This window comes from Sceloporus occidentalis, unplaced genomic scaffold (assembly GCF_023333645.1).
Source record: "Sceloporus occidentalis isolate IW3139 unplaced genomic scaffold, rSceOcc1.0.p SCAF_7, whole genome shotgun sequence".
Taxonomy (NCBI): Eukaryota; Metazoa; Chordata; class Lepidosauria; order Squamata; family Phrynosomatidae; genus Sceloporus; species Sceloporus occidentalis.
The window spans coordinates 25088839-25115323 of NW_028316987.1; the positions used below are offsets into that span (position 1 = coordinate 25088839).

General features: G+C 40.8%; 1 protein-coding gene across 1 annotated transcript; it reads right to left on the reverse strand.

Annotated features, from left to right (window-relative positions):
- Window positions 1–579: 579 nt before the first annotated feature.
- LOC149309420 (palmitoyltransferase ZDHHC11-like) lies at window positions 580–25255 on the reverse strand. Its single transcript, XM_089531259.1, is given in 10 exon segments — window positions 580–1791; window positions 1793–1805; window positions 5068–5120; window positions 7446–7567; window positions 8821–8976; window positions 9980–10104; window positions 13217–13318; window positions 17842–18020; window positions 20087–20299; window positions 25159–25255. Coding segments are annotated over 10 exon segments (1236 nt in total). The 5' UTR covers window positions 25195–25255; the 3' UTR covers window positions 580–1554.
- Between the last annotated feature and the right edge of the window lie 1230 nt (window positions 25256–26485).

Consider the following 26485-nt stretch of genomic DNA (forward strand, 5'->3'; position numbering starts at 1 on the left):
GACTGAAGGATCTGCTGACACATATTTTCAGATACACACACATATTTGGATGTCAGATGTATAAATATATACATAGAAGCGTGCTGGCCAAATGGCCGTAATAAAGTTATTATTATTATTACATATAAGCACATAAGTGTGTATTTAAAGCTGCATAAATATGATAGATCTTTAAAACACATATGTACTATATAGCTAAAATCATTGGAGAGTTAGGATTCACTGTAGCTCCTTGGTGATAAAACGCTGGTTTATGGCTGGGTAACATATGCAAAAACCCTGAGCAGTATGCATCAGAAGCACAGAGGCTTAGCTATTTCTCATTGTGTACTAATGTAATATTATTGTGTACTAATGTAATAATGTAATAGCTTCTTGTGCCTTTGCTTTTTTCAAAGGCATTTATTCCATTACTTGCCATAAAACAAATTGTCAGGCTTTTTATGGTATGCAACTGTCATAATGTAGCCGGTATTTTATAAGTAATTTCCCCATATTTGCAAGACTTAAAAAACAATTTTATTATTTTAAATAATCTACATTAAAAGTATGAAGATTACAAAATAAATGCATTTACTTTTCAAATGTTTTCCTGTAGCCACAAACCTCTAGAGAACATTTCTGTCTGAAGAAAAAATCCCTCTCACATATATAGTGCAAGTCAGAAATATCCTTCTGGGTAAATGTCAAATAAATAAGACCCAATCTTACCTAAGAAAATAAGACATACAGATACAAATCTTGTTTTGATCAGTTCATTAAATTAATCCCTCAGATGCAACAAAATCACAGAATTCATTTGTAAGAAATGTTTTTGAAAAGACCAGCTATACATTTTCTTCCCAAACCTACTGGACATTTTGCAGGAATACTTGATGTAAACTCATTCTTAGAAAATCAGCTAAACTTCTTTGGCTCTTCCTAGCTCAATAGCCCTTGGGTGATAATTTTGCTTCTCAAACTGTTTCTTCTTGCTATTAATCTCAAAATGATTCTCTTTCAGATTGTCTTCCATGTCCTGTGACCTTCTCCTACATATTTCGCTGGCCATCTGAACATCTCTCTGCAGCAGAGGAAGGTTTTCTTTACCTTCAGACTCTTTTGTATCTGTAGACATTACTGGTTTTATAGAAGGAATAACATGTGCATGGTTATTCATAGATATTTCCATATTCTTCAGCTGAGGTTATTCCTTCGTGAAGCACAACCAGACAAAGAGGTTCTCATTCAAAGTAAATAGAGACAGGGTTGGGAAGTTATTTGTTGCAGAGAAATCACTATAGTCCTTTAAATGACATCAGATTATTAGACTGATTCATGCACACCCCTGACAATCTTCATCCCCATGTCCTCCTCCAACCACTTATAATCAAGTAATTAGCTGATATCAGACAGACACTGCTGGCTACTGAAAAGGACATATTAACTGTAACATAGCAGAGATTGTCAGTATCCAAATTTGATCAGATGAAGTCTGACATTGGACATTGCCACTATTTAAACATTTTCTTTACATGTGACTTTTACCTGTGGACAGTGTTCCATTTAACAGCACTATCTGAGAAACAAAAGTATAAAAAAGTAAAAAGCTAATTGCAGAGGCCAATTTGGACCCAACTCGTACAGAGTAACAACTGGCTTGCAATCCCTTTTAACCTGGTTGATCAGGTGCATCCAGTAGTCATTATGTATAAATGAATATTGCCCACTGCACATTTCTTCCAGAAATGTTACACAGGTAAGATCTTGGGCAGCTGGCCATTCCTGATGCCGTTCCTGGTAAATGAAGTCAGGCAGGAAGTGTTCTAAAAAGCAAATAAAAAATCAAGTTATTTTATGCAAATATATTGCCTTTTTTTGAAAAAAAGTTTATCATCTTGTTGTGTTGTTGTGTGACTTCAAATAATTTCTAACTTACGGTGACCTTCTGGTGACCGTATCACGGGGCCTTCTTAGCAAGATTGCTAAGATTGTTGAGAAGAGGTTGCCTTTGCCTTCCTCAGAGGAAAAGAGATTCCACCTAAATATCAGGAGGAACTTTCTGAAGTAAGAACTGTTTGACAGTGGAACACACTCCCTCACAAAGTGGTGGAATCTCTTTCTTTGAAGGACTTTAAACAGAGGTCTTTAAATGGCCATTTGTCAAGGGCGCTTTGACTGTGAGTTCCTGCATGGCAGGGGGTTTGATTGGATGGCCCTTGAGGTATCTTCCCACTCTATGATTCTGTGATTCTATGCTAGTGTATGACTTGCCCAAGGTCACCCAGTGGGTTTCCATGGCTGCTTGGGTATTCAAACCCTGGCCTCCAGAGTCCTAGTGCAATTCTCAAACCACTGCACCATGCTGATTTTGTGTCTTAGTGGGTCCTGTAATGTAAAGAAACCACATTTCTTTGGAGTCATGGAGGGCAGAATCGGGGTGGAGGAGGAGGAGGAGGAGGAAGAAGCTCTTTGCAAGAGGCTTTAAAAAATATTTGTGTGTGTAATATGCGAATGCTACAGTGCAAATGTTACAAATTCTGAGGTGAGGATAGATGGCATTTTGGGGCTGAAAACGGAGGCAGAGCAAGGAGATCCAAAGAGGAGGGAAGGATAGATTGCCTTTTGGGGTGGCAATCAGAGGGAAAGCAAAGCAAGTGGATGCAGAGATGGCATTCTGGGGTGAGACATTATTATTATTATTATTATTATTATTATTATTAGTGTATGTGAGGCATTCTGGGGTCGCAAGGAGGGAAAGCAAAGCAAGAGGATCCAAAGATGGCATTCTGGGTGAGGAATTATTATTATTATTATTATTATTATTATTATTATTATTATGACAGGAAGAGGATGGCATGAGGGGAGGCAAGGGCTTCGGAGGTAGCATTGGGCTGGAAGCGAAGGGGAGACTAGAAGCTGGCATGTGGAAACCCATGACTTTGTGGGATTCACACTCTCTCAGCCTCAGGGGAAAGGCAATGGCAAATCTCCTCGGAACCAATCTTGCAAAGAAAACCCCAGGATGGGGTCATTTTAGGGTTGCTATAATCTGTAGTGACCCAAATACAAACAACACACACACACACCTGGAGGTTTTTAAATCTGACAGGTTGGCAGAATATGCACACATTGCCACCAGTTGTTTTTTTTTAAAAGGAGGGGGGAAAGCACCCATTCCATTGGCCAATGGCTGTAGGAAATGTCACCTTTGATGAAAGCAGAAGTGAATTTGATTGACAGCAAAGGAACATTCATTTTAAACCGGTACAGCAAATGTGAACTTCTGAGGGGTAAATTACCCTGATTGAGGTAAAACATAGTGGGCACTTGTTTCCGAGCAGATTCGAGAGGGGGGGGCAGATCTGCCCAGTTCTATCCAGAGCAAGTGAGTGAGGGGGAAAGGGGCCTTAATTTTATTTTGATCTTACAATGGCAAGCAGTAATGCTGATGTAATGCTATTAAAGCTGCAGTGTAGCCAGGAGTTATGATTTGAACATTCTCTTTAGGTTTGGTTTGCTCTTTTTTGAGTTTAGAGTTTATCTTGAGAAACTGGCAATCAATCCTCCTTCATTAGCTTAGCATCTTTAAATTATAGGTCTACAAGCAGAGGAGCCTAATTAAAGTTTTTAGCATGGTTTTATACTGTAGCTATTGTCACCTTTTAAAACTGTCTAATGGGGGGAATTCTATCTGTTACTATTAGTAGCATGGTTAAGAAAAAAATGTGATTTCTGGACTTTAAAATACATGTCCAAAAGTCCCAGGACCACGGAGTGTTACCTCCTTCAGTTGTTTGTGCTTTGCTGTCAGGATCAAAACATTTGATTTTTTAAAAATGACTGAGGCTCATCCAGGCTGGCCTTGAGATTTGGTAGGAATGGTAGCGGTACGTATCAGGGTATTGTAAAATACCCATACATTGTTCCTCCTGCCTGACTCATTTCCTTGTGAGTTTCTGGTATTAGCTGAAACATTTTAAAACCACAATAAGGTGTACTGGTGTCCTCTTCCCCCGCCCCCTCCTTTTCTGATACAGGCCAGAGTAAATGTCATTCATCTGTATGCATTGTCTTGGTTCCTCCTGCTGTTTTTCTGGGTAGTCCTACTAATCATGTGTTGAATGGTGTGTGTGACCTCAGGAGGCTTTCCACTATCCTTTGTTCCCTCATTGCTTACCAGGGTGAATGTTTCCTTCCCCCTTCTTTTTACAGTTCTAGTGCTAAAGTAAAATACCATTCTATCATGTTAGTACTACAGCTATAACACTTTAAAAAAAAAATTAAATATACAAAATAGAAACGTGAACACTGGGGGAGGAGCATGAGGAGAAGTGCTGAGTTCACGGATGGAAGTAAACCACATTCGTACCACTTAATTATATCTCAAACAAAAGAAAAGTGCAGTTGAAAGAAAATATACAGATCAGTAATAGTGCTAAGATCCATTAGAATCAGCAACAGAAAATGCCAAAGCCCCATGTGTTTACATCACATTTGAAACAACTGTGATAATAGTTTACAAATCATGAAATCTCTAAACAGAATGCTTCAACATTTACGGAACTAATGGGCAGTCTGCAGCAGCCCCTAGAGACCAAAATAATATCAGAATTGTATTGGCTGCAACACTGAGGTTCATGCTGTTGAGTAAATCGTAATGTTTGTGTCTACAAACTGAGGCAGAGCTATGTCATGGTAACATTTCCCCACTGTCATGCCTGAACTGATCTCTTCCATACATATCTAATGACAGGGATGCTGTCTGAACACCATCATGTGAACAGTATTTTGGTGATTTTGTCATGGGATTATGTCTGATAATGTTGCTATCTACTGGAAATGTCTTGTTTGAAGTGCTGAAACTCAGCCTCTCAGTTTGTCTGATACACCTCACAAGGTTGTTGTAAACATAAAGTGGGGAGAGGAGCCTCAACCATCTTGAGCTTATTCAAGGAAAATGCCCACTGTAACTAATAAATGTAGTTAATAAATAAAGAGGGTCTCGTTTGGTGCTGTAACTGTCACTTGCCTGTTGATCACTTGATAAAATATAATCCTATGTTACTCATGTACTTATTAACTTACCCTGTTATAGTGGGGAGTTTGATATTATCTGTTTTTCTTCCTTGAAGTAACTCCTAAGAATGGTAATACAAACAGAGAAAGAGAGTTATTCTTCCATCTAGTTGATGATACTTTTGTATGGTTTTATTTTAAGCCTGGATTAAACAAGTGGAGACCCGTCTTCAAAACAGTATTTAAAATTCAGTGTCTAGAGATCCAAAATTTTATCTTTCAAGTGGCATAAATGACCATTTTGCTTTCTCTTGTCTTTATAAATCAAGACAGATCAACACTGCTCAGTTGAATTTTGCATACGAGCTAACAATGAGGTGTGGCAACTGGGATCCTAGCATCTTAATTTGGGTGGGTTTTAAGGATGTAATTCTTCACTAATTTTCTTCTGACTCAAGCAACTAATAATTTTAGCAATTTTTTACTGTAAGAAATTTTCAAAAACCACATCGTTTTCAAACCTATTCAGAATTTGGGATTTATTCTGTGCAAAATTTTGTATGTCGTGATTTAATGAAGAAACAGCATTTTTGTATATGTAGGACACAGCATTTTCTGCACATAAAATGCAGTTTCCAGTGTGGAAAATGCTGTTTTTCTGGCCAGTTCCAACATGTGTAATTTTTTTCAGTACAGAAAACAATATTTCTGTACAGAAAATGTTGTTTAGTGTATAGGAAATGAAATTTTCTGCACAAAACCACCACATACAATTTCCCCCACAGAATTAAGTTCTAAACTGCAAAGAATCTCATTAGTTCAGGATTCAGGGTTTCTCCTGACAAAGCATAGAGCTGCTTTGGCCTTTTTGCTGTCACAGTACACTGGGAGATCCCCACAAAATATGATAGCATTACTTTAATTGTTGGGGAAATTAGCTTTGCAAAAGGCCAGTTAAACTTTAGGACCATTTGCATCTGTTTATACAAGTAATATCTGAGGACAACTCCAGGTTTGGGGAGAATTAAGGTTTTATTTAGATGCAGAGTACAATCACACAATAGCGCTTCACACAGTCAGCATTCAGAGCTAACCAAAATGGAAACATGGAAACTGGATAGCAGAGTTTGAAGGGTTAGCAAGGGTGGGTGATAACTGCCTGTCCAAAGAGTACACAACAGAAAAGTGCAGTGGCTCAGAATGGGAGGTCTGAGAGCGACACAGAACATACGCAGAGCACAGAGGTGTATGCCGGCTGTGTGCAAAGAGGCTAGGTTTCTGAGACCAATACTTATACCTAAACTCTAGCCCCAAGCAGAGGGCTATCTTGTCAGGTAACATTGGAGTTTATCAAACAGGAGGAATTAAATTTGAATGAAAAGAAAGTAGGGCCAAAACACATTCACTTAAAGTCGTTAGTTTAGCGCAATTACGTGAATACGCATTGCATTCGAACTGGCTCCCCATTGCCCGAAAACAGCATGCCATTGCACAAATTTGCATGTGGCAGTCTATCATGCAATAACGTGAAACCCCATGATTGCGTTCGGACTGACTTCCCATTGCCCGAATTTGTGTGTAGTGGGTTATCACGCAATAACGTTAAACCCCATGATTGCATTCAGATTGCCATCGGATTATACTTCCAATTCCCCTTGTCTGATAAACTCCAAAGACTGGATGTCCTTTCCCAAGAATTGACAATGGGATTCCAGACTGGTTGATAGCTTTAAATTTAGTGTGACAAAACAGTGACTTAATCAGGATATTCCCAGGATGGATGGACAGGGAAGTTTGGCTGGGAACAGAACAGAGGGTAGGCAGAGAGATTGGCTTACTGCTTTGGGGTGCAAGGAGATCCTTTGTCTCATGTTGCAAGACGAAATGTGGGTGACTTGGGGGAAGAAGCAATTAGTAAACCCATTTAGGTTTGATTGTCTTATTAACTGGATGTACACATGCCTCAGGACATGCTTCCTCTCTCCTGTGAACCTAGTGTTCCTGAAAAGTCACTGATCTCTCTCAAGAACATGCTGTTTCCAGATAAGAGATATGAAATATGGGGACCTCAAAGTATAGTGCAGTGTATTCACAGTGTGCTAACAACAGGGAGCGGCAGAGCTGGCAGTTGGAACCCAATCTTTCCACAGTTTCCATACCAAATAAGAAGACAGCATTTGAGGCCGGGGGGGGGGGGGGGGGGCTGTATAGGAATACCTTCAAATGCAATGCCCTCTTTGGCTTGCTTGAGGCATAAAGGCTATCATACAAGTGGTCACAAGAGGCAACCATATGAGCTTCACCCAGACAACCAAGACACTTCAGGTATCCATCTCATCCTAGGATTTTAGTGCCACAGGAGAGGTACTGTTTGAAGAACACCAGAAAGGGCATGATACAAATAGCAGAGAAGCTGAAGAGACAGAAGGTTAACAACAAGGTATTACCTGTAATGGTTCCATTTTGCAAGTTGTATCTGATGTTGCCCCTGCGCTCATGTCCTGAGATATAGTACACTGTTTAGGATGATGCTGAATCATGTATTCATATGTGTTCATCTTCTTACTCACTGCATACACAAAAATTATTTTTACTTTGTTAGATTTAAAAACTGTAAATTCTGAATGCTCTGCAGCTGATCGGTGACATCAAAGTTGGCACATATACATTGAAACTCTGAGAAGTAACCTAATGGAGAAATTAACCAAAGAGTTGTGGGTTCATAGAAACAGACCCAAATAAGATGATTGCTGAATGTTGGTTATAAATTTATAGATCAAACCAACACAAAAAGATCAGTGTACAAGTTCCTTTAACACAGAGTAACCCATTGCAATTACAGACTTTCTACAAGGGGCTTTCCATAAGCAAGCAGCTATATATGTTTGGTGCTATGTGTCCTAGCCATTCTGCACTACTCCAGGTTCAGCAGTACACTCATTCCTAGTAATGCCTCCTGTAGATGACTGTAGATATTAGTGTAGCTGCTGCTTTGCACTGTTCCAATTATAAGCAGCATAGCTGACAGTAGTTCAGGGGTACTGGGAAAAGAAAAATGGCTCTCACTGAAAGATGATCATTATAAAGTTTCTTTCTCCAGCAGAAGGGGGTGAAGAACCCTGAAAGAGAGATGGCACTTGTGTTGTCAAGCAAGGAGATAATCTTGAACTTCACTGGGCAATCAAAGTCGGTGTTATGCTAGTGTGGCCTATTAGTTCTTTGAGTTGCTGGCATGGTAGCTAGGCCCTGCCTCAACCCCACTCTTGCTGATTCCCAAACACAAGAAGAATTATGAATGACACCAGGATAATAATCTAGTTCTCTACAGTGACATAGATCTTATCGCTTGATCCTACTGCTTGAGATGTACTGCCCACAGTGGTAATCCTTGTTTTTATTTCCATCTAGTGATGTAACAAGGAAGGGCCAGGTATTTAATTTCTTTCATTTTTTGCAAGGGGAGGAGACTGTCAACAAATATTAAATGCTGTAGGCTTTATTTCAGAGAAAGGAATGGGCAAAACCACCTCTCAGTAGTCCTTGCCTAAGAAAACCCTATGAAATTCAGGGTTTCATCATAAGTCAAAAGGCATTTTAAAAGCACATATACCTTGGCAATCACCAGTTCTCTTCACCTCATCTCTGCAGCAAGGAATGGGGCAAAGCCACCCTGAGATACCCTGCCTACAATAAAACTAATTATTTGAAATAAGCCAGCTATTATTTGTCTATTAGGCTTTTTGTTTCAGTTAATTCCAATTTTCTGTTTACTTCCCTGCTCCTTCCAAAACCTAAAACATCTTGAACAACTCATTTACTCACACAGATAGAGATGAAACAATAGTAAGTGTCCAAGAGGAAGGAGAGATGCAGTTCCCAAAGCCATAGTTAATGCTGCTAGGGTCAAAATTCCAACTGCTGTAGTTTCTACTGGGGCAACAGGAAGAAATGCCAACCAAGTGCCATTTCCACTGACACCTATTGAAGTAAAAATTAATGTGAAAATGTCATTTTATTCTGTTTGCAATTGTCTGATAATTTCTTAAGAAAAATATTATGGGTGGCGTTTACATCTCCCTCCCAAGTAATATGAGAGGAATTATAATTTCCATGTGAATCCTACATGCATGTTTGCAATGTTCACATTGTATTATCATGGAAACAGATCCCTCATTAAAAATATATATATATATACAGATGCTACACAGACACACAACTCAGAAACTTTATCTTTATTTTAAAAAAAATGCCCAAACCAAAGCAAAATTCTACATATTTGAACCCATTTTTTGTGACTGTTGATGTTTCCCCCCATCAAATACTATTCATTTATATCCAGTAGAAGTGGATGGAGTAATAGAAAGTATCTGAAACAAACAATACAGCTGCATCAGAATGTTTTCCACTTATCCATTTTATCTGAAAGTACTACTAGCAAGGAATTCATACTGTGAAGTGATCCATAGTATGAGGCAGTGGTGATGGGCACTACATGGAAGGTACTCTGTTCCAAAAGCTTATGTGTATGCTGTCCAGTAAATGACTACAGACCCCAAACCTGTCTTTGACATGGCTGCTGCCTTTTTCTAAACTGGTGGCACGACTAATAGTAAAACAAGACATTACAGAAACATATAACTGCCACCAGAAACTGGTAACATTGGGCCCAAATAGACAGACCAAAATAAAGCTGCTTTGGGTCACTTTGGAGGTATGCTATTTAAATGATGCATGCATCCTAAGAGGCTGGAAGCTGTGCTAAAGCCACGCTCCAGTCCTAAGGACTGGAGCACAGCTTTGGCACAGCTTCTGGCCTCTTAAGATGCATGTGTCATTTAAACAGCATACCTCCAAAGTGACCCGAAACAGCTTTATTTTGGCCTGTCTGTTCAGGCCCTTTGTATCACATTCTCTCCTTTCTCTCCAGTAGTATTAGATCACATTGGTGTGAAAAAAATATTTTAAGTTACTTGAACAATACTTTCAAACTGAGGCGATGTGCGGAGTTGTGCTGGATTCACAAAATACTGGATGAAGATATATAGGATCACCAATATCATCAGAAGGATCCCAACAAGAGCAGATGCAACAGCATTGAAGAAAAACCTATAGACACACACACAAAGACTCTATTTAGAATATGGAATTATATAACTGTATAGAGAAAGGCTGCAACGTGACATTAATACAACAGGATACAACAGTGGATTGATATGTTTTTCCTTGTTTCTCTCTAACATAATGCGTAATTTTTCCTGCATAATGCAGAAAATTCCTGGGTATGCTGGAGATCACATGAATAACCATGCTGTCACACTTATAGGTGTTTGGAAGCTGGGCTGTGTCACAACTTTCAAACATCTGGCTGCAGTAAGAGAGATATTTGCACATCCCTCCAGCAGGGATAAGAAAGATGTGGCCCCCAAAGCTATTTTTATGGACTCCAAGGACTTCCCACACTGTGATTCTTTGGGGAGGGGGGGAATATATCTATAGGGCATGGGTTTACGTTCATTTGTTACAATTTGCAGTTTAGAAAATGGTTTCTTGTGGCCATGAAACCCTGGGGCTAAAAAGGTGGGGAAATTACTCCCAGAACCTGTGAGAAAGGAGGCATTTTGAGTAAAATAACAAAACAAGAACAATGAATAACATTAAAAATGTTTTATGTTTCTATTATTTTATCATTTATGATGTATTATTGTTTTTTGTTGATGAGTCTCTCTTACTAATTTTACCATGTTGTTTTATTTGTGGTTCTTGTGCCTTGATTTTTTTTTAATACTGTTTTTGTATTTACTGTTTGGATCTATTTTATATTGTGACGGCTTTTAGCTTTTAGCAATAAACCTATTCTATTCTATTCTATTCTATTCTATTCTATTCTATTCTATTCTATTCTATTCTATTAAAAATGGGGAAACTGGAGAGACATGATGAGCCCAGTGGAGTACTGCTCTTCAGGATCTAGTGCAGGACATGGAGAGCCCCCAGACCTCAGCAGTTGCTCACTCATGTTAGCTATAGCAAAAGCTTTTCTTCTTCTTCTTTTTTTACTGCTTCTACTGCTGCCACCGCCACAACTATTACTATTGTTTTTCCATAGTCTGGGATGTATACCAAGTTCTGGAGAACCCTGGAAGTCTTCATAAATTTATGAAAGGTTTCTCAAGGAAAGAACTTATTACTGTAAAATACTCAGAGAACTTTGTTGTTGGCAGTGTATGCATACATTTTGTTAAATTAAACAATTTTAAAAATTACTACAAAATATTTCCTTTGCCATTGTGAAAGTGGTAAGTGTATTTTAAGTAATTTTCTAGCTATCCTGAGTGTGATCTACTGATTTGGCATTAGCTTTGGTGCTCTGCTAAACTTTTGAAATGACTTTTTTGTGTAAAAGTAGACCCTATTGGGGGAGGGGGGCATGTATGACAAAGGACTTTATCACATTACAGTTTGCTCCAGCGATAGATGTGGGATGCAATGTTAACAGATGGATGTTATCACACCGCCCTGTGGCTGAGCAGTAGGCATCCCATATCCAAACAGGACTTCTCTCGCAGCTTTTCAAGAATGGGACAAGTCCTGACAGCATGGCCTCATCATGAATGCTGAAGTCTCTGAACAGATTAAGTCCTCAGGGCTCCAGAAAAATCAGTTATTATAGTAAATATGATTTAATCATAGGATTATTTTACCATTTATTGTATTGTTTCATTTAAATCTCACTTTTTTGCTCTTATGATAAAAGAATGAAAAGGAGAACAATCCAATAATTAAAGCTGCCACCCAGAATGGGGGGAGGAAAGGGGGTTATTAATAGGCCTGTGGTTCTCAAACTGTGGAGTGGGACCCCCAGGGGGACATGATAGTTGCTCAAGAGGGGGATACAAGAAAAGTCATCTTGTACAACAAATATGGGGAGGAAAATGGAAGCCTGTGTGTGTGTGAATGAACTCTTGTAGATTGACTGGTCCCTGAAAAAGCTAACAATCTTTCCCCCGTTACACTTCTTTCCAGTCTCAGACATAGCAAAAATGAGCTTTCCTTTTTTATTTTCTGCTCAATTCCTCTGAAGGTTCCATTGTTGGTGCAGGAAGTACATGCCCCTTACAAACCATATGACACACAATGGCCAGTCTGCCTGGTTTGGGGGAGTAGGAAGGAGGAAGATGAGGCTGTTGAAAAGGTCCTATAGCCATTGCTGCACTTCTCAAGCTGGAAGGAGTCTGCTGGGTTGCTTTTCTTCAATGATCTGCTCCCTTCTCCCTCCCCACGGGCCGATCTATGGTAATTGCTCTGGATGGTATTCCAGCGTGTGGACGGGAGAGGATGGAGTGCATCATTGAGAACAAGCAACCCAAGAAAACTCTTCCTGGCTTGAGACAAGCGAAGGCCAGATGGAAGGAGGAAGACAAAGCTGCTGAACAGGCGCTACAGTCACCTCTGCACATTCCCTCGTTATGCCTTTTTCAATCTCTCAGATAGCAAAACTAGCAACAACCAGCTTTCCTTTTTAAATGTAATTCTTATCCAGCTTCTCTGTATATTTCATCTTTGGTGCAGCAAGTGCATGCCCCTTGCCAAACATTAGTTTCTCAGGTGGGGTGGAGTGAAGAGAGGAGGCAGGGAGCACAAGAGCTCAATGTTAATGCTGAAGGTGCATGCAGGACAAGAGGCCTCTGTGTGTGTGAGAGAAGTGCCGTGGATAGGATCTGTGAGGCAAACAAAAATATGCACACTACACAAACCAAATATTTTTTTTCATATACTATGCTGGGGGGGGGGTCACAATGGAAATGCAGTCACAACTGGTTCCTCTAGAATGCATTGTCAGTAAATTGTTCAATTTAATTCTTTACAGCTATAGTCTAGCATAGTATTTCCTTGGGCCAAAAGGGACCAAAATGGGATTCTCTCCTTCCACCTTCCATTGCACTCCTGCTTTATAGACAGTAAACATTTCTCAAGCTATGTCGAAAGATCTTGTACCATCGTTGACACTAACTGAAGGAAAGAAGTTGGCAGCATGAGCTTTTGTAGACTAAAGTCTATTTTCTCAGATGCATGAGGAAGAATTTCTACAAAAGCTCAAGATGCCAACTTCTTTCTTTCAGTTAGTCTCAAAGATGCTACAAGATCTCTCTACATGCCGATTCTACAGACTAACATGGCTATATCTTTGAATTTGCCAAGCTAGCTACCGTTAGCTTACCAGTAATTTCTGCTTCCAATACAGTTATTAAGCCAATTGCAATGATGGTCAAAGTCCGCAATACATTTATTGCAGGTACTACAATGTTTAGTTTTGGGCCCTCTAGGAAGAAAAATACATGGAATAAAATTCAAGTCTCATTGGACTGCATTCAGTAGAGCATTTACAGATAAATTGCATGAGCTGTCATTGGAAGAAGGGTTATATACTCATATGAGATAATATACGTGGCTAACATAAACTCCTGAATGGCATAACATGCATTCTTAAGCATTTATCAGAACATTTATAAGAAACAAAGTAGTGAAATATACATGAGTGGTAGAGGAGACTTCACCTCATGACCATTTAATCCATTGGTGATCAAGCACCATTGACATAGACCAAATGGTTCCAGGTAGGAGGCCAGAAATGCATCAGCAGGTGCAAGCTGGTTGGCCCTTTCAATAACTTACTTATAGACAAATGAGAGAATAGTGGCTTTACATTAGCCTGGAGAGTTGAAGCTAGGTACAGTATGTCTTATTAGTATCATGGCATGCTTTAGAGATATGATGGGATACATTGTGAAATTAAGTAGCAAGCTTTCATTTTGCAAACCTTAGTGAGTTTGGATTTATGCTCAAAAATCCTTTTTCCTTAAAGGATGTAGCAATTCTTCAACATGCATTAGGAAATGTAGCTAAAAGATGTAACTACTATTATCTCCCATCAATCCACCTCCCCAAAGCCACCTTTTGTTAGCTGCTGGCCCCCCAAACCAGGTGTTTCCAGGTTGGTGGAGAGCAGAAAGAGCAGCAAATAAACGTCCTGCCATTTTCCTGTAGCTGGATGGGCAGTATCTATAGGGCCTTTTTGGGTCCTTCAGCAATCCCTGCAGATGGTGTCATTGCACTGCACCTAACTACAGGAAAATAGCTGGACATTTCTCTGCCACTTCCATCCCTCTTTATCAGCCAGGATATGGCTGAATTTGAGGGGAAAGAAAAGGTGTGGATCAGTAGTGATTTCTGACTTCTGCAACAAATAAACAAAAAGTGAGTTGCAATGATCTAAGTTTGGCTTACGCTCCAATAATTCACTAAAAGGATCTCAGTCAGTAAATGGCACTTCTGAGTGTCAAATCCCTAGTGCCTCTCCCTTTCCTGAACCCAGTTTACATATACTGTATATACTCAACTATAAGTCAACCTCATGTATAAGTCGAGGGAAGGTTTGGGGGACAAAATTATGGATTTTGATATGACCTGTGGATATGTTGAGGGTAAAACATAAGGGCATGCAACAAATGATGAAGCAAAGGAAAATGATGCCAAAGAACCTACAAAATTCTTCTCACCCTAAAGGCGGGATGGATGAGAGAGTAGAGGGGAGTCATTGCTTCCAGGACACAATACACTCTTGCCTATCACCAAGAGATGGCTCCCTTTTCTATGAGTCAAAATACAGTATTTACAGTTTTTTGTGGGTTTTTCGGGCTATGTGGCCATGTTCTAGAAGAGTTTCTTCCTGATGTTTCGCCAGCATCTGTGGCTGCATCTTCAGATAATGTTTGCCTGGAAAAGTTGGGTGTGTGTGTGTGTGTGTGTGTGTGTGTGTGTATGTATATATACTGTGTGAGCCTGGGAATGCAGGAGTGATTTGCATGTGTATTGTTCTGTTGCTGATGGCAGGCCTCAAGCTGGGAGGCTAATGCAAAAGAGGATTAGTGTCTGCTAATTAGTGATCATTATCTGCTGGGAAAGCCCCTGACTCTGAGTGGTTTCCCATTTGCATTTGTTGAGTCCTCATTTTGCTATTCCTCAGGACTGGTAGCCAAATTTTGTTCACTTTAAGAATTTCTTCTTTCTGGTTGAAATTATCCAGATGTTTGTGGATTTCAATGGCTTCCCTGTGCATCCTGACATGGTCCAGAATTTCAGTCTTTTCAAACAGTATTTTATGCCCAGGATTGTTTGTGGCATGTTCTGCTACTGCTGATTTTTCTGGCTGGCCCAGCAGCAGTGTCTCTTGTGTTCCTTGATTCTTGTTTGCACACTGCGTTTGGTGGTCCCTATGTAGACTTGTCCGCAGCTGCATGGTATGCGGTAAACTCTTGTGGCTGTGAGAGGGTCCCTCTGGTCCTTGGCTGAGCAAAGCATTTGCTGGATTTTCTTCATCGGTTTGTAAACCATTTGAAGGTTGTGCTTCCTCACCACTTTGCCTACTCTGTCTGTGGCTCCTTTGATGTATGGTTAAAATACCTTCCCTTTGGGTGACTGCTTGTCTTCACTCCCCTGGGTTTTCCTGTGCCTGGCAGCCCTTCTGATGTCTGAGCTGGAATAACCATTAGCCTGTAGAGTTCGGTCCAGGTGCTTCAGTTCTGAAAGCCTTCGACTTCATACAGTATTTACATTTTTAAAATAATTTATTTGTATTTTCCCGCCTCCCCAAGGTGGATCGAGGTGGGATTACAACCCAACAGTAAAAATAAAATACAAGAATAAAACATATAATTTCAAACATTAAAACAGTTAAAAACAGTGGGGTCAACATTTATAAGATAAAATGTTCTGATCCTGCATAAAAGAGTGAATGATGTCGTTACAGAAGATTGGGTGGATAGGCTTGCTAGAAGAGATCTGTCTTAACTGCCCTCTTGAAACCCTCCAAGGAGGTAATAAGACGGCTCTCTTCCAGGAGGTTGTTCCATAGTTTAGGAGCCACTGAGGTAAAGGTTCTGTGGGAAGTTGAGACTACACTTATACATGAGTATATACAGTATGTTCTATATGTTCTAGTGCTGTGTATGTCCCCTCTGGATAAATCTGTGCTGAGAAACCTCTGAAACTCTGACACACACATGCTTTTCATGGCCCTCTCAAAACTCCCTTGTGTTGCCACTGTCATGTCAAGCTTATGCCACTGGCTGCAAAAAGCCTTGGAAAAGCTAGTATGTCTGATAGAAAGAACAGCCTACCAAACAGTGCTCCAAGAAGCTTCCTGGCTTAAAGATATCTTTTTGGAGCGTGTAGAAATCTTTTTTTATTCTACACACGCTAGATAATTTGGTGTCATCATCAAACCTGGACACCTCACTATTCACTTCTAACTCCAGATGAGTTATGAACAAGTTAAAAGTATCAGTCTCAATACATATCCTTGTCCATTGTTTATATATCCTTCTGTTATGAGAACAGATTCATTTACTTCTATTCTTTTTTCCTGTTCTTTAACTGACCCGTATGACCGCTTCTTTTATTCCATGATTGCTAAATTTCCTCAGGAACCTTTGATGAGAAAATTCATCAGACGCCTTTTGAAAAGCCATCTGGATGTCTTCCCAGTCCACCCTACTGAAATATTCACTAACTCTCTCAAGTAACTCAAAGATAGTGAGACAGGATGAGGGGCAGCTGGAGACATCCATCTCAGTGGGACAATGAATCTGCTCTTGGATATTATTCCAAATGATATGAGCTAGTGTAGGTACTATAATTGTTTTGACGGATAGGGTACCTTGGATAGCTCAGTTTGGGAGGGAGAAACACTTGTACATTGTGAAAGGAGATATCTTGACTACTGACATTCTCTCCATAATCCACAACTGGAAATATGAAACACGACTACCGTATATGCTTGACTATAAGTCAACCTCATGTATGGATTTTGATATGACTTATGCATAAGTCGAGGATAAGACTTAGGAGCAGGCAACAAAAGATGTAAAGGACAAAGTTTACTGTCTTCATACAGAAATGTCTTATTCAGATCCTTCTAAGCCCAATTCCTCTTTGCACTCTTTTGAGGGAAAGCACCAAAGAGGTGCCATCCAAGCATTCGAAAAGGCCAGAAGCAGCATCATGGTGGAAAAAGTAGAGGGGGCTGATGCATCTTTTGTGTGCTCCCAGGATGAACTAAGCTCCTACTTTTTGCCACTCTACTCAGAGAAGGAGAAGAGTTAAAATGCACTACTTTGCAATGTCCTGTGGATAAGTCGACCCAGCTTTTAGGAGTCAATTTTTTGACAAAAAATTCTAGATTTATACATGAGTATATACAGTATAACATGCCTATGTGCATAATAAACATTTCACATATTCGGTAGGCTTATTTTTCATTATTTTTCATTATTCCCATCTTTGTGCAGTGTTATAAATGTATGTTTGAACATGCAGACGCAGGAGGTAGAGCCTGCCATCTCCTATTGCATATGTGTTTGTTGAATGTGTTTTGTTGACTGAACAAAAATCTTCTGCCACCCTTCTTTCTCTTTTATTCTCATTTTTACCTTCTTTGAACATACTGTTTTAATTCATTTAAATCTTCCTTACCCCACCTTTCAAGTGAATGTTTTGCAGGTAATTTAAGAAACTAAAAATAATATGCAAAAGAATCTAACACCCACCTCCAACTCGTAAAATTACAGAACAACAGGTTAAAGAGCAATAAACAACTAGCAGAGGGGGGAAAATGCCCAAAGGCATGCCAAAATCAAAATTACATGTCAGAGCTGTATTAGCCATATTCAAGTAAAGATGCAGTCTAATAAGATCAAAAGTATGCACCATCTTTAAGGAAGGAGTTGATGGCACATGCGTTAAGTAATTATATTATTTATAACTGTTATTATGTGAAAAACTTACACATCAGTTTCACAGAGAGAGCAGTGATGGTTCTGAATAACGTGTTTGCATTTGCTTTGATCAAAACTTGGCATGGGTTTATTATAATTCTTCTTAGCCAGTATGTTTTCATCTGCTGGATCAATAGTGACTGCAACAAGATGAGTGATTAAGTGATGCACAAAAATTATGCCAATCACCTGCATATAATGAAGTTAAGGAAAGGTTAAGAAATATGAGATGGCACCTGACTGGATCATTCATATGTTTATTACATTAGACTGGCTGCCAAAACACAGGACTTTATTGTACAAATAAATGGACCGCAAGAACAAGAAAAAGAATCTTGTTTCATACTATTCTTTTAGGTATGTCAGGATTATTTTTTAAATAGAGGTAATGTTAAAAGCTAATTTGGTCACACATACAGAGTAGGCCAGAGTTATACTGTACCTATTCTATCAAATTTTCAGAGAGCAGCCACATATGAGAAGTCAAGGTTGTGAGCCTTGAATCTTGCAAAAAATACTAAAATGGAGATGGGGATTTCTGGGTCTTCAAAGGTTATCCTACATTGAGAAAGAGCCACAGATCAAAATCAACCACAACTATATAAACTTTCTGAATTCAATATTCAGGGTCAACCTGACAAATGTAGTGTAGCCAAACACATATTACTGCTGTTTTTAGATGGATTTGCTGGCTCATGGGGTAATGGGGTAAGAACACTTTAACACTATATCCTCTGAAACAATTTGCATAGTTATGGTTAACTAATATGATGTATATAAAAATGGTGAAATGAAATACTGGAAATATACCCATATTTCCCATGGATGTGAAATACCCCCTAAGATAATATATTGGATGAATGTCTCATATGTACCACATATATTCTACAAAAGTAGAACAAATGTCCTGTCTCATCTTAAATCGTATCTTATTATAAGAGGAATTGTTCCTTATTTCTTTCCAGCATTCAGCTGCACGCATTATCACATCCGCCCACCACTCTGACCACATCTCTCCTTTGTTGGCATCCCTTCACTGGCTCCCCCTCCCTTTCTGTATTCAGTATAAGCTCCTGCTGTCAACATTTAAAGCCCTCCATGGGCTGGCCCCTCCTTACTTATCAGACCTTATTTCTCCTCACCTTCCCACTAGGGCCCTACGTTCTGGTAGTCCAGGTCTGCTGTCCCAGCCCAGGATTTCCTCTGCCCCATCTCAGATTCGCCCCTTTTCTCTTGCTGCCCCTCACTCCTGGAACCTTCTTCCCCCGGGAGCAAGAGCCATCACTTCTTTAACCAGCTTCAAAACGGAGTTGAAGACCATCCTGTTCAGAGAAGCGTTCCCAGGCATTGCATAATTGTCACTTGCTATTTGATGATCTTTTGTTGCCTGTTTTATTGAATCATTTCCTGTATTGCTATGTATTTTATATGTATTATCCTACTGGAGAGGCAGGCTAGCTCCAACAGGCCTCCCTGGAAGCAGATTAACTAACCATCCATTAAGAAGGCAAGCCCTCCCTCCAGTCCATCTCCCCTGATCCAGGCCTTGGAGGTAGAGAAGAACTGCTGGCCCTCATCCCCTTCCCCACCACCACTCCCTTCTCCTTTTGTGTCGTGTCTTTTTAGATGGTAAGCCTGAGGGCAGGGAACCGTCCAATTAAAAAGACTGTATGTACAGCGCTGTGTAAATTTACAGCGCTTTATAAATAAAGGATAATAATAATTATTATGTATACTAGTATGTTCCTTATGTATAGTATAATATAATATAGTATACATGTATATTGGTCTATGTAAAATATGTGAAACGAATCCACTTAAGTCTGTGAAATGTCTATGTGAAATAATGGTCCTCCACAAGGAGTATGTAACTGTATAAGCTGATAGTTATGCATAATAAATATGTCAATGACTAAAAAGCTATGTGTTTATTCTCCTGGTAATATAAACCTTAAAGCTTAAGGTTATTCATAAAATGAATGCCAATATTGAGCAGCCTACTAGACAATAGTGTTGTTTTTAATTGTGGCAACCCAGCTGACCAAAAAGAAGAATTGTAAGGAACTCCAGCTAAATAATGGATCAGAAAAAGAACCATTGGTCTATAGAAATTGGGTGATGGAATCATACCTATTTCACTGTCAGGTAAGCAGTTACAGAATGCAGTCACATTCATCTCAAATCCTATAACACAAGCAGTTTATATGCTATTTTAGTTTTATGACTATCTTTTAAATAAAGAGATGAAAGGATACAATATAGGCAACATACTTCCATTCATTTGGGAGAAGAGGTATGTAGATACTGAAGCCCACTATAGCCAAGTATGAATAAAGCAAAAAGGTGGTGATTTGGAATGAGTGGAGAGGTAAAGACCAGCCATTCACTCTAGAATATAGTGGTACCACTTTGTGGTCAGTTAGCCGTTCGGGCCCTGTCTGCCTCAGCCTCTTGTAACTGCAGATCATCTGCAAGACAGAAACCAAAATCACCCATTAAAAATAATTATTGTGCTTTTCAGACCTGGAGAGAAAGCTACTGACAAACTCTGCACAGCTTACCACAGGGCTACTATAATGGCCTTATAACTAACTAGTCATTGTGACCCATGCCACTCTTGAGTTTAAACCTCCAAATGATCAAGCATAGCCTCAAGGCAAACCCATATTAAATAATATACAATCGGTCCTTCTTATACACCAGTGGTTCCCAACCTTCCTAATGCCACGACCCTTTAATACAGTTCCTCATGTTGTGGTGACCCAAAAACATGAAATCATTTTTGTTGCTACTTAATAACTGTAATTAAATAGGTGTTTTCCAATAGTCTTAGGCGACCCCCATGAAAGGGTCATTCGACCCCCAGGCTGGGAACCACTGTTATACACGGATTCAAGCATACATGATTTGAAAATGTTCAAAAAATATAAATTTCAAATATCAAACCATTTTGCTATGTCATTATATTTAATGTGACCTGAGCATACACGGATTTTGTTATACACGGGGGATCTTGGAACCAAACCCCAGCGTATAACAAGTCCACTGTACTTTACTAATAGTGACAGAATCAAGTTTTGTTCTGACTAAAATTTGCCAACAAATATGGAAAACAAAGCAGTGGCCCATAAATTGGAAGCAATCAATATACTGCCCTATACACAAAAAAGGAGACACAAAAGACTGCAGTAACTACCAGACCATTGCACTAATCTGCCATGGAAGAAAGTCATGATCAAAATTCTGCAGCAAAAACTCCTACCATATAATATGGAGCCAGAAGTGCAAGCTGGATGCAGGAAAGAAAGAGGCACTAGGGATCACATTGCAAACATACAATGGATAATGCACCAGATAATTCAAAAAGAAAATCTGCATGTGCTTTATTGACTATAGTAAAGCCTTTGACTACATAGATCATGAAAAGCTATGGAATGCTCTTAAAGAAATGGGAGTACCACTACATGTGATTGTCCTGATGAGAAATCTGTACATAGAACAAGAGGCTGCCATAAGAATGGAATACAGAAAAAGAGAATGGTTCCAAATCAGACAAGGCTGCATACTATCACTCTATTTATTCAACTTGTATGCAGAAAATATTACAAGGCGAGCAGGCTTAGACTCAGAGGCAGGAGGAGTGAAGACTACAGGAAGGAATATTAACAATCCAGTGTATGCAGATAATGTAATACTACTACCAGAAACCAACAAACATCTGGAGCAATTACTGAAAAAGGTCAAGAAGTGCCATGGGAGGCTTAATATTTAATATTAAGAAAACAAAAATAATGACCACAGAAAATCTACTAGAATTCATCCTAGATAATGAGAAATTTGAAAGCGCCAATGAGTTCCCATACCTTGGATCAAACTTTGATCAGAATGGACACTGCAGTCAAGAAATTAGAAGACTAGGATTGAGAAGGGCAGCAATGAAAGAAGTGGACAACATCTTACAGTGTAAAGATATTACTCTTAACACTTAAGTGAGGATCATCCAAGCCATTGTATTCCCCATCACCATGTATAAATGTGAGAGCTGGACAGTGAAGAAAGCAGATAGAAAGAAAATAAAGCCATTTTTGATGTGGTGATGAAGAAGAATGCTGAGGATAACGTGGCCAAGAAAACAAACAAGTGGGTTCTAGAACAGATGAAGCCCAAACTCTTCTTGGAAGCCAGGATGATGAAATTGAGGCTGTTGTACTCTGCCTGTATCATGAGCAGACATGAAACACTGGATGCTAGGAAAGGTAGAGGGCAGGAGAAAGGGAGGGAGACCACATGTGAGATGGCTGGACTCAATCAAAGAAGCCATGGGCCTGAGCAGAGAAATGGCTTGGAGATGTCTCATCTATCATGTCACCATGAACTGAAGTCACCTTGAGGGCAGTTAACAACTAAGAAGAAGAAAATTTTAATGAAGAAGAAATATGGGCAACTTCTGGCCCTCATATGCTCTCCCTGTGCCTTGCTGGATCCCTTGTAGTGACATTTATGTTCTTCCATAACCAGATGATCAGCCATAAAGCTGAATGGTGAAGGAAGACTTTTGTTGTGGCTGTGCTGCTGTTAGCACACCTTCCAACTTTTTACAGATGAAAAGTGGGACATGTGAGGCTAGGCAATATTAAAGTGTGGTCAAAAAGGTGTGGCCAGGCAACATGAGGGCAAGGTTACTAATGTGGAAGAACATGCAAAGTTTCTTTTCCAAGCAGAGAAACATTCAACTTCACTGAGTTTAAGAAAGCCTGGAAAAAAATAACTGAACTCTCAGGGAAAGCCAAAATTTCACCCCCTCATCTCTTCTCCCTCTTGTTGAGTTAAATCAGTGCAAACTACTTTGGCACTTGGAACTCAGTTTACAGCAACAGATGAAGAAGGAATGTCAGAGAAGGGGACAAATATGGGCATTTTCAAAAGAAGCTGAAAAAATTGGGCAGCAAATAATTAATTGGGACCATCTCTGCCAAGTGCCAAATCAGGACAGTTGGAGGATATGATTTTAGAAGTTATCAGAACAATAATACTGAAGAAAGTGGATAGGCTTTAACCTCTGCCTGCTACCTGCAAACCTGTGAAACCAAGATCATTGCTTACCTGCTATGAATGGGGAATGATGAAGGAAACAGATATTTGAATCAAGATCTCTGAGTGGGAGGCTTTAATCTCACACCCTCTAGCAGCACCAATGCAGACAAAGTTGCCATTTCTCTGCTGCTAATTTACTATGGTTGATAGCAGTGGTAAAACAGTAGTTGGGATTTCTGGGGGTGGAGTTTTTAAATGTATCCCTTACCAGTGACTCTGTCCTGACTTTAGTGTATACAGATTAACCTTACCATCCCTGCATGCTGAGATGCTTGGGGGTCTCGGGAGAGTGTGTGCATGTTGTATATATCTGAATTTAAGCATGATTTAGTGACAACTAAGTCAAACTACTTAGACAAAGCAATTTAAAAACAGAAGTGTTCCTGGGACTTCCACCACTCTCATAAAGATGCTTCACTTCTTTACAAAATAGATATTACACAACCATATCCTGTTCAACAGAAGCAGGAAGTAGGACAGCATGCCTGTTTCATGTGCTGATGTGTATGTTTCACATAAGGAGCTAAAAGTGGTTGGTCTTGTAAAAACTTGGCTTACACAGGATCTCTAATGTGCCTGGTTAACAAGTTATTGTTGCTGTTGATGACAGAGACATCAACTCATTAACATTGGCTCTACCTACTATTCCTCCACAAATCTGCACTGTATCATAATAGCCATACCGTATATACTCGTGTACAAGTCGACCTCATGTATAAGTCGAGATCAACTTTTGGGGCCAAAAATATGGATTTTTATATGACCCGTGGAAACGTCGACGGTCAGATTGATTGGGCAGCCTCGCTGGGGAGAGCCCAGCCAGCGAGAGGCTTTTGGGTGATCGTGTGCCCTCCTTGGCGTCTCCTCAGCCAGGCCCCTACGCTGAGGAAAGAACCTGGCCGAAGAGAGGCTTTTGGGAGGGTGACTGCCCTCCCTGGAGTCTCCTTCACCAGGCTCTTTCCCCAGGGAAGGGGCCTGGCTGAGGAGAGGCTTTTGGGAGGGCAATTGCCCTCCCTGGCGTCTCCTCTGCCAGGCTCTTTCCCCAGGGAAGGGGCCTGGCCGAAGAGAGCCTTTTGGGAGGGCGATCACCCTCCCCGGCGTCTCTTCCACCAGGCTCTTTCCCCAGAGAAGGGGCCTGGCCAAAGAGAGGCTTTTGGGAAGGCGATCGCCCTCTCCGGTGTCTTCTTGGCCAGGCTCTTTCCCCAGGGAAGGGGCCTGGCCGAAGAGAGGCTTTTGGGAAGGCGATCACCCTCCCCGGCATCTCCTCGGCCAAGCCCCTTCTCTGGGGAAAGAGCCTGGCCAAAGAGAGGCTGCAGGGTGCGCGATCGTCTTCCTCACTGGGCTTTTCCCGTTGGAGGGAGCCGAGCCAAGGGGGGCTGCAGGGCAATCCGTCACCCTTGGCAGCGTCTCCCCAGCTGGACTATCTCTTGCAGAGGTAGCCCGGCTGGGGAGAGGCTTGGTCAAAGTACCACACTGCTCCGTATATAAGTCTACCCGTAATTTTGGACACCATTTTGGGGCAAAAATTTCTCCACTTATAGTCGAGTATATATGGTAAGTCTGTTTTAATTCCTTTCTTTTTACTCTGTGTGAAGAACAACTCTACCCTTAGGTCACTCATCTTCTCATTACTGTTTATCCAAAATACAAAAACGATGAATTAGCTCTGACAGAATTTCTGTTGCTGTTTGTAGTGAAGAGATAGGTGGACATGTATAAAAGAGCACAGATGCCCTGTGCCATGGCTCCAGAATTGGGGGACTTCAGCTCCCCAAATCTAGGCTGGGCTGGGCTGAGTTCTGACCTAATCTAAAATCATCTGGAAAATTAGACCATCAAGACTCTTGGGCAACTAAGCCACAACAGGAATTATCAGAAGTGTACCAAATGATAAAACACTAAGAAATATTATAGCAGCCATTGCAGGCAGCTATAGGAATAATAAAGGTTTAATTTTGATGCCTGTGAGGACACTGAGTCAAGAATGAATATTAAATCACTGTTACAGCTCTTTTATAAAGGTTGCCTGCAATCTATCACATGCTCACTTATTTGGGAGTGTATTACACTGCACACATGGAGCGTGCTTCCACATACACACTGTGCTTGTAAAATTCTTCAAATGTAAGGATGTTTCAATTATAAAAGATGAGAAAGTACTCCCTCCTCGAACAACTACCTGCAAGTAGGAAAGTTTAGTAATAAACTGCTTGCCAATATTGAGCAACCTCACCTTAAAACCAGATCCAGGAACCCTCTTTTGTACCATTATTAGTCAACAGGGACCCCCTTGTGCAATCCAACATGTCTCCATCTTTACTAAAGACTGAAACAACATGCAGCATCTGAATAACATCTCCAATGACCCCCCCCCCCCCCCGGTTTGGTTTGTAACATCTTGCCTGGTGAAGAAGCCCATGGAGTTTCGAAAGCTTGCAACAAGTATATTGTGCATTTTGGTTGGCCAGTAAAGGTATCACTGATGGATTTTTGTTTGTATTTGTTAAACGGCCAACATAGCTACCCCTGCATGTTAGAAGTAAGGATGTTTAACAAATGTTGAAAACATCCAAAACGTATCCCTTTGCTACCCATTTCGGTTTTTGGTTTTCCTGTTCCAACTCCACATCTATACAAGGAAAATTAATCAAAAGAGTGAGATAATTTTGTAAGAAGAAAAAGCCCTCCCTTCAGCCACCATCTTGGGGAGAGAGAAGCAGGCTAACTCCAACTGCCTGCCTGGAAGAAGAAAAAGCCCTCCCTTCGGCCACCTTCTTGGGGGGAGAGAAGCAGGCTAACTCCAACTGCCTGCCTGGAAGAAGAAAAAGCCCTCCCTTCGGCCACCTTCTTGGGGGGAGAGAAGCAGGCTAACTCCAACTGCCTGCCTGGAAGAAGGAAAAGCCCTCCCTTCGGCCACCATCTTGGGGGGAGAGAAGCAGGCTAACTCCAACTGCCTGCCTGGAAGAAGAAAAAGCCCTCCCTTCGGCCACCTTCTTGGGGGGAGAGAAGCAGGCTAACTCCAACTGCCTGCCTGGAAGAAGGAAAAGCCCTCCCTTCGGCCACCACCTTGGAGGGAGGGAAGCAGGCTAGCTCCAACTGCCTGCCTGGAAGAAGGAAAAGCCCTCCCTTCAGCCACCACCTTGGCGGGAGAGAAGCAGGCTAACTCCAACTGCCTGCCTGGAAGAAGGAAAAGCCCTCCCTTCGGCCACCATCTTGGGGAGAGAGAGGCAGGCTAGCTCCAACTGCCTGCCTGAAAGAAGAAAAGCCCTCCCTTCGGCCACCATCTTGGGGAGAGAGAGGCAGGCTAGCTCCAACTGCCTCCCTGGAAGAAGGAAAAGCCCTCCCTTCGGCCACCATCTTGGGGGGAGAGAAGCAGGCTAACTCCAACTGCCTGCCTGAAAGAAGAAAAAGCCCTCCCTTCAGCCACCATCTTGGGGGGAGAGAGGCAGGCTAGCTCCAACTGCCTGCCTGGTAGAAGAAAAAGCCCTCCCTTCGGCCACCATCTTGGGGAGAGAGAGGCAGGCTAGCTCCGAGAAGCCAAGCCCTCCCTCCAGTCCATT